General features: G+C 57.0%; 1 protein-coding gene across 1 annotated transcript; it reads left to right on the top strand.

Annotated features, from left to right (window-relative positions):
* Positions 1 to 6: 6 nt before the first annotated feature.
* Positions 7 to 10952, top strand: Rhbg (Rh family B glycoprotein). The gene is made up of 10 exons (XM_010643799.1): positions 7 to 173; positions 4833 to 5019; positions 5296 to 5446; positions 5541 to 5688; positions 7939 to 8105; positions 8346 to 8483; positions 8599 to 8732; positions 9299 to 9420; positions 10272 to 10345; positions 10476 to 10952. Exons 2-10 carry the CDS (start codon positions 4853 to 4855, stop codon positions 10542 to 10544), a joined length of 1170 nt encoding a protein of 389 aa, XP_010642101.1. The 5' UTR covers positions 7 to 173; positions 4833 to 4852; the 3' UTR covers positions 10545 to 10952.
* Positions 10953 to 12710: the final 1758 nt, after the last annotated feature.

Here is a 12710-nt window from a genome sequence, read left to right as displayed (position 1 = left end):
CCGGCGCGCCGGGGGCCGGCGTCTGCAGCTGCCGCTGCTGTGCCTCTTCTTCCAGGGAGCCACCGCTATCCTCTTTGCCATCTTCGTTCGCTACAACCGCGAAACTGATGCTGCCCTCTGGCACGGGGGCAACCACAGTAACGCAGACAATGAATTTTACTTTCGCTACCCAAGTGAGTGCGGGGTACGGCAGACAGACACCCCAAGCTCCCGGGTGTCTTGGGTGGGGCTCGGGGCTCCGATCTCCCCTCTGGGGAGCTAAGGGCCCCTTCTTTCTAGAGTCATTGGGTTCCAGGTGCAGGGCTGAGGATGGCAACTGCGAGTTCTCATTTAGCCCACGCGACAAAGCTGAGGCGCAGGGAACCGAAGTGGCTGGGGTCACAGTCTGAAGTGGGGAGCTGGATTTGAACCAGACCCAAAGCCCTAGCTGTGACACTCTCCTGCCCACCTCCTGCCCGGCCCTCTTGGGCTTTGGAAGGCCAGACCTTTGCCTTTCTTAGGGGCTCCACCCCGACCACAGGAAGGAGAATCTTGCTGGGCAGGAGAGGTAGGCAGAAGGTGCCAGGGCCCTGGCTAGGGATTGGGTGTGAAGCCCTCCCACCTGTGGGCTGTCAAGCCTGGGCTCGGGCATTTCTTCCCAGGACCCCAAAGCTGACGCTTCCAGAGTCAGAGAACCGGCTGACCACAGGGCGGCCGCCGCTAGTCATGAGAAGGAGCCATGGCAGGGTTATTGGCCTGTTTCACAGGGAGGAAGGTGTCTCAGAGGGGTTGTGACCTCCGTTGTGTTATGTGAGGGGCAGAGCTGGAATCACTTGCTGACAAGATTCAGGAGGGGGAGGGTGTCCCCCATGGGGAAGGAGCCCCTCAAGGTTGGGGGCCTTGCCTTTTTTTTTTTTTTTTTTTGAGGCAAGTCTAGCTATATAATTAGAGGCTGGTCTTGGACTCATTATATAGCCTAGGCTGGCCTTGGACTTACAGGGATCCTCCTGCTTCAGCCTCCCAAGTACTGGGATTACAGGTGTGTACCACTATGGCTGGCAAGGGGCATCAGACATCCTACTCTCATCACAAATGCTTAAGCAGGTCTTCTCGAGGCCTCAGTTTCCCCCATATGAGCAACAGGAAGATGAATGCCTCTGTAAAGGATAGACATTCAACGAAGCGTAGGGTGTGCAAGTCTCCTATAAAACAACCCAGGCTGTTATTACCTCACTTTCTGTCTGCAGAGCTGGTGGCAGGCCTTGTCCTGTCTCAGCCCTAGCAAAACAAAGGCCACAGTGCTGAGAAGTTTCAAGTGTGAGGTAGAGTCTCGGACTTGGGCAGGAAGCTCTGACCTGGGCCAGCCTAGGAAGAGGCCAACAGCTTCTCCCTCACGTGTGACCCCCAGCCATGCTGGAAAAGACGAACCCAGACCTAAGCTACAGAGATGGGCTGCAGACCGCTGAGCCCTTCATTCATTCAGAGAGGAGTCAGGAGGGAAGGGGAAGCTAGAGAGCGGAGGTCTGAGCTGGCTGCTTCCCCTGAGCCTCGGGCCCCCCCCCCCCCGCCCCGTGCTGAATTCCCTGGGGCCTGAAGCCCCACCTGTTACAAAGCACCCTGGAGTCCAGCCTCGCCCTGTGCCGCTGCAGTGCTGGGTTCTCAATATGTGGCTTTCAACTAACTCCGGGAGCGCAGCAAGAACATGGCCCGGGATTCTGCCGGCCTGGCTTCCTTCCTTCTTTGCTTGCTTCCCCCACTTACAACAGGACACTCTGCCTCTTTCTGGGCTCTAGGTTGCCATTCCTGTGGACTTTGGCCCTTTGGGCAGGAGAAGCCTGTGAAGTCCCTAGGACCCGGGTGATGAGCCGGCTTCTCACTTGTTCCTGTGTCCAGGGCAGGGGTCAGGGTCACAGGGAAGGCAGTCATTGCCCTTTGATTCAGGAGATGAAAGGGAGCCCGCAGCTCTTGGCGAGCTCTGGGCTGGCCATTGCTAGCGCAGGTCCACTGTGGGTCCTGTATGGTCTGCCTCTGGACATCTGGTCAACCGTCTCCCACTTGCGGAGGGAGCCAGCAAGGTCCTGTGAGCTGGCCAAGGTTACATGGCAGCTTTCAAAAGGAGCCAGGCTAGAAGTGGTCTCTTGATTCCCATACTAGAGCTTCTACCCACACTACACACCCTCTTTTTTTTTTCTTTTTTTGAGACAGGGTCTCACAATGTAGTTGAGACTGACCTGGAACTCACTATGTAGCCCAGGCTGGTCTCGAACTCACAGCCATCCTCCCGCCTCAGCCTCCTGAGTGTTGGAATTACAGGTGTGTGCCACCACACCCGGTCCACACCTCTTTTCTTATTCCATGAGGCAAGTGATGGAAAATAAGAAAGGCAGGAAAGAAGCCCTGGTGACAATGGCTGTGGAAGCAAATATGAGAACAGGTTTTAAGGAAAGAAATGGACATTCCATCGCAAGTGCAAGGTCCTGAGTTCAATCCCTGGTACCAAAAAAAAAAAAGGACAGTCTATTTATTTGTTTGTTTGTTTGGTACCGGGACTGATCTGTCTCCAGGCTTTTTTTTTTTTGCGTGTGGGGAGTGGTGGTGTACTGGGGATTGAACTCAGTACCTTGTGCTTGTGAAGCAGATGTGGGGCCGCTGAGCTACATCCCCAGCCCCCAGCCTTTTCAAAAAATTTGAGACAAGATCTTGCTAAATTGCTAAGTTGCCCAGGCGGGGCTTTAGCTTGCAATCATCCTGCTTCAGCCTCCTGAGTGCTGGGATCACAGCTGTGTGCCACCACGCCTGGCTCTGGATAGTCTTTTAAAAGACATCTCAGTCTCTCATTCTCAGTCTTTTTAAAAACCTTACTTGTGCGGAGAGGGATTTAGGGTCGATGCACTCAGGATCTTCTTGGAGGAGGTGAGGGATGAGGGACATGACGAGGGCCAGAGGCCCCATGAGCTCTTGGAGAGAATATAGGCAGTTGTCCTCCTGAGGCTGGTGGGAGTGGAGTGGGAGGACAGTCGCCCCTGCTCCTTCCTCCCTTGTTCCTATTCCTCCTCCTTTTTTCTCTTTTCTTTTTTTGAGATAGAGTCTCATTATGTAGGTCAGACTGATCTTGAACTTGCTATGTAGCCCAGGCTGGGTTTGAACTCCTGGTGATCCTCCTGCCTCAGCCTCCTGAGCACTGGGATTACAGGTGTGCACCACCACACCCAGCTTCCTACTTCTGTTTTATACCTATGCTTTACAGAACAGGTAACTGAGGCTGAGAGAAGCCAAGTGGCTTGTCCAAAGTCTCAAAGTCAGAAGGTGGGGGAGCCAGTTTTGATCCAGTCTGTCTGACACTAAAGGCCTCCTGTAACTGCCGCCTCGCCCCGTAGTGAGGGGTGGAGGGAGGGCAGTAGCTTCTCCAACTGAATTCCTATGGGACGGGGGTGGGTTTGGAGGGCAGGCTCTAGCTCACCCCATGGGGACCCCAGAAGGTGTGTGTACTGGTCATCTTAACCATGTCCAGCTCCAGCCAGAATAACCTCTCACCATGCAGAGCTCAGGGAGAGTCCGTGGGGCATTCCCTGGGGAGGGAGGCTGTTCGGTGTTTAGACTCCAGCCAGAACGCCAAGAAATTGAGTTTTGTTTGCAAACAAACCTGGATAAGGAGATGTAATCATTGCCATCTAAGACAATTTCCGGCAGTGTTTGGGCATGGAATGGGCCCAGTGCCCTTGTTGTCTTGCTGTCCTTGGCCATGAAAACAGATATGTGGTGCAAGGAAGAGGGCACAGCAGCCAGTCCTCCGAGAACTGGGCTTCGGCATTGGCTCTAAGCGCTGCCCCCCTTTCTGTTGGATCCTGAGACCTAGGTGCCTGGGGAGCAGGTGGAGGGAGGGCTGCCCTGAGGAGGCCGGCAGGCTCCGCCCCTCGCTGCCCCTGGTCCTGGGCTTGGCTGAGCTTTGGCCCACAGACTCCAGCCCAATCCAACCCCTGCTTGTGAATTAATTTCCTCTTTACCCTTACACACAGCACCCCACAAAGCATGAGATTGTTTCTCTTAAAGTTATATAGATTGTATTCCAAAGTTCATTAATAATTTCCTGGCTTGTTGGTGTCTCTTTAGATTAAGCAGAAAGTGACCAGGACTTTTTTTTCCCCTCATAATCTGCTTCTTTCTCCAAGAGATTTGAGGTAATTTACAACAGAAATTGTGTGTAGCTTGAATATCCCTTATCTGAAATGTTTTGGACTAGAAGTGTCTTGTTTGGCTGGGTTTTTTTTTGTTTTGTTTTGTTTTGTTTTGAGACAGGGTCTCACTATGTCGTTGAGACTGACCTGGAACTCACTATGTAGCCCAGGGTGGTCTTGAACTCACCGCGATCCTCCTGCCTCAGCCTCCCGAGTGCTGGGATTACAGGCGTGAGCCACCACTCTGATGGATGAGGGATGGAAGTTAGACATCCAGCAGAATGTCCCAGCGGGAAGGAGAAATTGAAAAGAAAGCTAAAGGGAAGGTCTTGAGCATGGCAGGCAGGGCCTGACTGCAGCGGGGCAGGACATAGTTTGGACTTTTAACTGGTCAGCTGGAAGAGACCCGGGGTGGGACTAGTGAGTAGGGCAGAGAGAGCAAATCAGAGCAGAAGGTTCCAGACCCTTGCCTGACACGGGCGCAGCGGGGGTAGTCTGGGTCCCACTGCCCCAAGCTGGCCTGCTCTGTGCGGGTGGCTCGGGCTGGCAGCTTTATGGGCCTGGCTGCACCTCAGTGTGGCCCTGGCTGGTTCGAGCCGGGCAGGGCAGGGTGGCTGCTCTGCTGATGGTCAGCTGTGGCCAGAAAAGCCCAGGGCCCTTGGACCCCCGCGCCCGCAGGCTTCCAGGACGTGCACGCCATGGTCTTTGTGGGTTTCGGCTTCCTCATGGTCTTCCTGCATCGCTACGGCTTCAGCAGCGTGGGCTTCACCTTCCTCCTGGCCGCCTTTGCCCTGCAGTGGTCCACACTGGTCCAGGGTTTCCTCCATTCGTTCCACGGCAGCCACATCCACGTCAGCGTGGAGAGGTGGGCATCGGAGTCCTCCCTGACTGCCCGGGTCCTCTCGCCTAAGCCTCCTTGTGGACCCATCTGCGGGGCTGGCGCTGCCTCTCTTCCTCGGGGCCCTGTCACCCTCGGGCTGCTGGCACCGGGAAGGTGGTGGGGCGGGCAGTGGCTGGTCCTTCCGTCCGCTGTGAGCTGTGAGCCCGGGAACAGCGTGGCTCCTGCCCCCCGCCCTCCCCGCATGCCAGGCTACCGCCTGGCCACTTCCCACCCCTCTCCTCCTCCCCCGGCCGACCTCAGCATGGTCAGCGCGGACTTCTGTGCGGGCGCCCTGCTCATCTCCTTCGGGGCCGTCCTGGGCAAGACGGGGCCTGCGCAGCTGCTGCTCATGGCCCTGCTGGAGGTGCTGCTGTTCGGCACCAACGAGTTTGTGCTCCTCGACCTCCTGGGGGTGAGTGTGCCCGGGCTGGGTGTGGCCGGGCGCTGAGGGGCAGAGCCGCGGGCAGGGGCAGGGCCGCCTCCTCCTCGGCCTCCTCCCTTCCCAGGCGAGAGACGCTGGGGGCTCCATGACCATCCACACTTTTGGCGCCTACTTCGGGCTGGTCGTCTCTCGGGTCCTCTACAGGCCATGGCTGGAGAAGAGCAAGCACCGCCAGAGCTCCACCTACCATTCCGACCTTTTTGCCATGATTGGTGAGGCCAGAGGAGGGGGCGGTGCGGGCGCTGGTTCTGGGTGCCCGCGTTCCAGGGTCTGGATGCTGCCTGTGGCTGGGGAGGGCAACCCCTTCCCATCTGGATTCTGATCCAGCTCTAGGGTGTGCTCAGGCCTGAGACCTTCCCCAGGGGTCTTTCAGAACCCACCCAGGCCTGCTCAAGGGCTCCTGGGGCCCGGGGACCCTCGTCCTGGGCACTGCCCCTTTCCTCCCCTGCTGTCACCCTCCCTTGCAGCTCCAGCCAGACCTAGCACCCCGCCTGCCCAGCTGCCTTCTCCTCCCTGGGCGTCCCTGCCCCACAAGACTGGGATAAGCTTGGCCTGAAGCCCAAAGGCTGCCCTGAGCTACCCACCACAATCCGGGAGCTTCCGAAGCCTCTGCCGCAGCTCGGTTTGCTGGGTGTGAGTCTGGCGGCAGGCAGTGGCCGTTGCTTGCCCTTCCTCCCCAGGTCCCACCTGGAGGCGGTGCTTGGGGTGGTGGATTTACCCAGCCCTTGGGCCACTTAGGCCTGAGGGGTCCCTATGCCTCCTGCACCTGGCTCACCACCATCCCGCAGCCTTCCTGTCCCTTATCCCCGCCCTGTCTCCACCAGGACTGGCCTGCAGGGCTGGCCGGGGGACACAGCACGCAGCACGCAGCAGACAGCCTCTGTCAGGGGCTGCAGTTATAAGCACCTTGTTTTCCTGTGTATTATTGTGGTGCCTAGTGTGCCTGGACTTTACCTTCTACCTTTCCCTTTTTTTTAGCAAAACACTTATGGGTACATTTTAGATCACACTCACCATAGGGAATTTACATCTTGCTCCTTTTTTCCCATCCTCCCTTCAGCCTCTCTTCCCCTCCTTATTTACAAAACCGTTGTTTCCATTTCTTCCTTCGATTCTCTCTTTTTTCTTGTCCCTTTTTTCCTTTCCCCCTTCCTGTCTGAACATTTTCTTCCCATTTCCCAGTATCTCTTTTTTATATTTGGTCCTTATTTCCACTTTCAGTTTCTCACACCGGAGAAACAATGCAGTATTTAAGCACGTGTGTCCGCTTTATTTCACTAAAGAGTATGGTCTCAAGGTGCATCCATTTAGTTATAAATGTCTCCGACTTACCCTTTTTATGGAAGAGTAGTGCTCCACTGTGCAAAGAAAACCATATCTTCTCTATCCATTTGTCAGTTAACAGCTATTTGAGCTGTTTCCAAGATTTAGATGTTACAAGCTGGGCCTGGTGATAGATGGCTTTTATCAGATTGATATAAAGACCACCTATTACAGTTTTCTGTAGGGCTTTTACCATGAATGGGTGTTGGCATTTGTCTGATGCTTTCTCTGCTGCTGTGGAGATGATTACGTGGTTTTCGTCCTCGGTCCTGTTAGTGTGGTGGATCCATTTATTGACTTGTGGATGTTGAACCATCTCTGCATCCCTGGGATGAATCCCACTTGGTCAGGGTGTCTGATCCTGACGATCTGCTGCATCCTGTTTGTCAGTATCCTTATTGAGGATTTTTGCATCTATGTTTGTTAGTGAGATTGGCCTGTAGTTCTCTTTTTTGGTTGAATCCTTCTCTGGTTTTGGTGTCAGGGTGATGCTTGCTTCCAGGAATGACTTTGGGAGTATTGCTTCCCTTTCAATTTCATTACAGAGTTTGAGGAGTAGTGGTATCAGATCATCTCTAAATTTCTTGTAGAATTCAGCAGTGAAACCATTGGGCTCTGGGGTTTTTGTTGTAGATAGGTTTTTAATTACACCTTCAATTTCCTTGACTGATATTGGGCTATTTAGGATTTTTATATCTTCTTGATTCAGCTTTGGTAATTCATATGTAGCTAGGAATCCGTCCATTTCTTCTGTGTGTTCCTTTTTTTTTTTTTTTTTTTTTTTTTTTTTTTTGGTACCAGGGATCAAACTTGGGACCTTGCACTTGCAAGGCAGGCAATGGCACCACTGAGCTAAATCCTGGCCACCCCCCGCAGACAAGGTCTCGCCATGTAGCCCAGGCTGGCCTCAAGACTCCGTCGGTCCTCCCCACCTCGGCCTCCTGAGCGCGGAGACCATAGGTGTGCGCCACCGCTTGGCTCCGCTCTCCTTTCCTGTTACTTTATGAAAACCCTGATGCGGTGGCTTTGTGCTACGCCTTGGTAGCTGCCATTGCTGAGTGGTTAGCACCTCCAGGCCGAGCAGGCGTCTTGTTCGCATTGAACATCTGGAATTGCTCGCTGCCTGGCTGCCCCCTCAGGAACCATCTTCCTGTGGATTTTCTGGCCGAGCTTCAATTCTGCACCCACGTCACTGGGGGACACGCAGCACCGGACAGCCCTCAACACCTACTACTCCCTGGCCGCCAGCACGCTCAGCACCTTCGCCCTGTCAGCCCTGGTTGGCAGGGACGGGCGGCTCGACATGGTGTGTAGAAGGGCCTTGGGGCGGCACAGGGACAGCTGACAGGGAGGACTGAGCCCTGCAGGGAAGTGTCGAGGAGGGATGAGCCTGGGCCCCTCTGCCCTGCTGGGGGCGCAGAGCAGGAGGAGCCGGGATGAAAGCAGGAAAGGGAAAGCAGTGGGTGTCTGCTGGGTGGTGTTGGGTTCCGTGTGGGTGTGAGGGTTGGCGAGGCCTCAGCTGCCCTGCCCTGCCCCGTGTCCTTAGGTCCACGTCCAGAACGCAGCGCTGGCTGGCGGGGTTGTGGTGGGCACATCGGGTGAAATGATGCTGACTCCCTTTGGGGCCCTGGCAGCTGGCTTCTTGGCGGGGACCGTCTCCACGCTGGGGTACAAGTTCCTCACGGTACAGCTGCCTCTCTGGCCCTGGGCAGAACAGAGCTGCTTTCTTCCCACCTCCCCATAGCCCAGGGCAGGGTGGGAGAGGGCACTGGAACCTGATTCTCCGTCCTGTCCTCCAGCCCATCCTTGAATCCAAATTCAAAGTGCAAGACACTTGTGGTGTTCACAATCTCCATGGGATGCCGGGGGTCCTGGGGGCCCTTCTGGGGGTCCTTGTGACTGCACTGACCACCCACCAAGCTTACGGAGATGGGTGAGTTTTCCTCCAACCCACATGGCTGTCATTATTGCTTGCACTGAGCTAAATTCCCGGCCTTGGTCATGCTCCTTCGTGTGTTCTCTGTTTTATCTATTTTCATCCACCTTGCTGACCATCTACCTATCTGTTACCCACCCACCCGTTCATCCACCCACATACCCATCCATTTGTGTGAGGCAGGCAAAGTAGAGAGAACAAGATGCTCCCAAGCGACTGCCCTCCTGGTTGAGCGCAGCAGAAGTTAAAGAAATAATTTCAGGAGGGTTGAGTGTTATAAAAGGCAGTGACACTTGGGATCTAGTTTGGCAATTCAGGGCTCACAGGAGCGGGGAGCAGAAGGACCCTCAAACCGAGACTTGAGAAGCCCCAGGTGGGGCTGGGGCCGCAGCACAGTGGTGAGTGGTGTCCGCTGGCCTCCGTGGCCTGGCTAGGTGAGGGCTCCCTGGAGGCCACCTGGCTGCGGAGCATCCCTGCTGTGAGTGCTGTGTGATGGCCAGCCCAGGCCCCGCCCACAGCGCCCTCGCAGCCCACTCCCGACCCCACCGTGTACTCTCCTGCAGCCTGCAGGCCGTGTTTCCACTCATCGCCGAGGGCCAGCGTGGCGCCACTTCGCAGGCCGTGTACCAGCTCCTTGGGCTGTGTGTCACCATGGCGTTTGCTTTGGTGGGCGGCAGTCTCGTTGGTGAGTGGCCTTGGCTGGGCGGGGCTTGCCCGGGCTCTAGGGGGAACAGAGGAGGGGTTCTCAAGAGGAGGGCGCCAGGATCCTGTCCTTGACACTGATTCCCTCTGCTCATGGATTTGTGGTGCAGATATTACCTTGTGCCAGGGGAGGGGCAGGTCGAGGGGCTGGGGCAGCCTCCTTGGGGTGGAGAGGTGCAGGTGGGCCCTGGCTCCGGGCTAGCTTTGGTCTGCCAGTCTTCTCCTGGCTGGCTCCCCTGTGCTGCTCCCCCAGCCCACTAGAGGGCAGCCCTGCCTCAGGCTGAGGCCTGGCCGGGCCACTAGGCCATCTGGCCTCACCCCCAGCCCACACCTGCGCCCCAGCCTCTTCCAGAGAGGCAGACCATCCTGGGCCCTATTCTGGAGGTGCTTTCTGATGTCTAGCCTTAAGGCTCAGAGCCAACCCAGGACCCCAGAGGCTGTCACCCTCTGAAATTCGGCTCGCTCACTGAGTAACTTGATTGTATGATAAATATTCCGGTGCCCTGCTATGTAGGAGGACGTAGGAGGTGCAGCAGCTGTGGCTTGTGAGTCACAATGTGATCAGCTGCCACACGTGCAAACCTGAGCAAATTACTCCTATCTCCGGCCCTTGGTTGCTTTGTAACACAGGGATGATATTCACCTCCTAGGGTTGCTGTGCTTTCTCAGGAGAGCAATGCGTCAATCACTTGGCACAGGGCCTGGTACACAACATGGCTGTGGTTCTCCTACACCGGGTGCCATGTTGTCACGATGCCTCCGGCCTCTGCCTCCGCACCCTGGGCACTGGCAGCAGTGGGGGTGACCTCTCACACCCTTCCTTGCTGCCTTTAGGGTTCCTGCTGAGGCTGCCCTTCCTGGACTCTCCCCCGGACTCCCAGTGCTACGAGGACCAGATGTGCTGGGAGGTAAGACACAGCTCAGGCCGCCTAGCCTCACCTCATCCTGTGGCCACACCTGCCCCTCCTCCACTGGTGGATACCCCTGTGCTGTCCCTGTGGCTCCCTGGGGTGACCCTGCCCCTCCCCTGCCTTTCAGGTACCGGGTGAGTGCACAGATGAAGCCCAGGTACCTCTGAGTGTGGAGGAGCCAGACACCCGGGCCTGATGTGCTGCCAGCTCTGCAGGGGACATCACCTCTAGAAGGCAGCGGGCAGCTGCAGCTCAGCCAGAGAGCACCTGCTCAGCATGTCAGGACCTGGGCGGGACCCCCGAACCATTGCTGGAAGATGATGATATTTGGCTTCTCCTACTGGGAGTCTCTTATCTCCCTCCTCTCCTGCTTCAAGGAAGAAGCCATGAGCCAGAAGAAGCCTCTTGTCCCTAAAAGACAGCTTCCCCTGGGGAAAGGGGGGAGGGCGAGGCTGTAACTGCCCTGCCAGCCTGCACACGTGGGTAGAAGGGCCCACAGCGAAGTGCCAGGCAACTGCCAGTCCCTGGGGTCCTTGTCACAGTTACAGAGCAGCCTGGGTCAGGCCCAGCTGTCTGGGGCGATAAACACCATGGTCATCAAGGACTCTGATTCCTTTTATTTGTGCCCAGGGAACAGGGGCCCTTCTCTCTAACACAGTATTAGAGCCTTGGGGCAGAAAAGGATGTTAGCGGTGACAAACTCCTCCCTCCCTGGACCCGCTGGACTCCCATTAGGATGCCACTTCCTACCAGGTGGGTCCTCTCCAGGGCCAGGCCCATGCTTGTGCAGAAATCCAGGCTCCTAAACTGCTGCCGTCCTGAGCCTCAACTGGGGCGGCTGCCTGTGAGCCCCAGGCCTAACAAGGTCATAAGAAGCAGGAAGCAGATCAGGGATGGCGAACCTTTCAGAGCTTTCAAAGGCAAAAGAACAGCCGGCTGTTCGCCACCACTGACCTAGGTGCTACTTACATCCCTGTCCTGAGACCACAGAGGGGCAATGAGAAGGGGCGTCAGGGTGGGGGCAGAGGAAGAGGAAGAGGAGGAAGGCTGGCCCAGAGCCTCTGTCGCCATGAAGCCTATGGACCACCAGAGGGCGCTCTAGATCCAGCAGAGGAGGCTGCAGTCTTCCTGGCTCTACCATTCCCTTCTTTAGGAGGAGCGGAAGTCCTTACTGCAGACTAACCCCTTCCTGTGTGCTTTAGTTCTGGTCTTCAGGCTTTCCTGCCTCAGCCTATTGTAAGCACCCCGCACCTCACTGCAGGTCAGGCACATGTCAGGGATTTCAGACCACGCCATACAGAGATCACCCTCCATTGGGCTAGCGCCCCTCTGGCTGGGCCCCAGGTCCTCTCCCATCTGTCCCCAAGGACCAGAACCATTCAGACAAGCACCCACTGTGGCTGGACAAACTGAGCTTGGCCAGCCCAGAGGCCCAAGGCTGAAGGGTGCAGGGGAGGAGCGGGTGAGGGACACTGTCCAGGGCCTTAACTCCCAGTCCTTCCCCCAGGGGGAGCAGCCTGCAGACCCCCAGCCCCTGAGCTCCTCAGCACCCCTCACAGAGGTGGAAGGAGCAGAGTGGAGCACAGGAAGCCACTCTGTGCCACTAGCAGGGGCAGGGAAGCTATGCATGGGCATTGTTCCTGTGCTGACATTTCTCACCCTGACCTCTCCCCGTCCTGCTTCCTTCTGAGCGCCACACCCGCCCCCCCGCCCCCCCTCACCATTATCTGGGGGGTTCTGCCCAGGCCGAACTCCCCCAACCACACCTTTGCTCTGCCACTGTTCCGTTTTTTTCTCCCAGCTTTGCCTTGAACGTGGGGTCTATAGATTGTTCTGTTTCATCCGCTTGAGCCATTGTTCATGGATGGGGTGTGGGGTCACCATTCCACCCCTCATTCCAGTCGGGGGACAGGTGCCCCCGGAGTCCCTGTGTGTCCCCCACAAGGTGGCCCGTCCATTCAGGCTGGCTCAGCAGGGTGACAATGTGCAGGACAAGGGGTGGCAGGGGACAGGGGCTCGGGAGCCCCTTCCTCACCCCTCAGGACAATGAGGCCGCGCCCCTCCAGGGCAGCCCCTCTGATCAGCACCAACATCACTGGGGCAGGACAAGCAGACGCTAGCACCAGCTCCAGGGCCTCGGCTCTGGGGACAGTGACGCGCTGGGCTGATGTGGGAGATAGTTATGCTGGGTTCGGGGTGCAACCTAGCGAGCCAGAGGCCCGGCAGGCAGGCTCTCCTCCGGACCGTGTGGACCCCACGCAGGGGCCGTGGCCGAAGCCTCCTGGCCCTGGGAGCCAGGGCTGCGCTTCTGACCTCAGGAGGACCCAGGCCAGGAGCCCCGCAGCCTGGGAAAGGCCTGAGG

Source organism: Fukomys damarensis, unplaced genomic scaffold (genome assembly GCF_012274545.1).
Source record: "Fukomys damarensis isolate Sample0158 unplaced genomic scaffold, DMR_v1.0_HiC HiC_scaffold_33, whole genome shotgun sequence".
Lineage (NCBI taxonomy): Eukaryota > Metazoa > Chordata > Mammalia > Rodentia > Bathyergidae > Fukomys > Fukomys damarensis.
Note: the sequence above shows the minus strand (reverse complement) of the source record. Positions and strands in the feature narration are given on the sequence as shown.

What these genes read in the sequence shown, in the direction of transcription:
- Rhbg (XM_010643799.1), top strand. Translation starts at nt 4,853, where the DNA reads ATGGTCTTTGTGGGTTTCGGCTTCCTCATGGTCTTCCTGCATCGCTAC. An exon ending in CGACCTTTTTGCCATGATTG is followed by an intron (nt 5,689 to 7,938) that starts GTGAGGCCAGAG and finishes CTGCCCCCTCAG; the next exon opens with GAACCATCTTCCTGTGGATT. An exon ending in GGTGGGCGGCAGTCTCGTTG is followed by an intron (nt 9,421 to 10,271) that starts GTGAGTGGCCTT and finishes TGCTGCCTTTAG; the next exon opens with GGTTCCTGCTGAGGCTGCCC.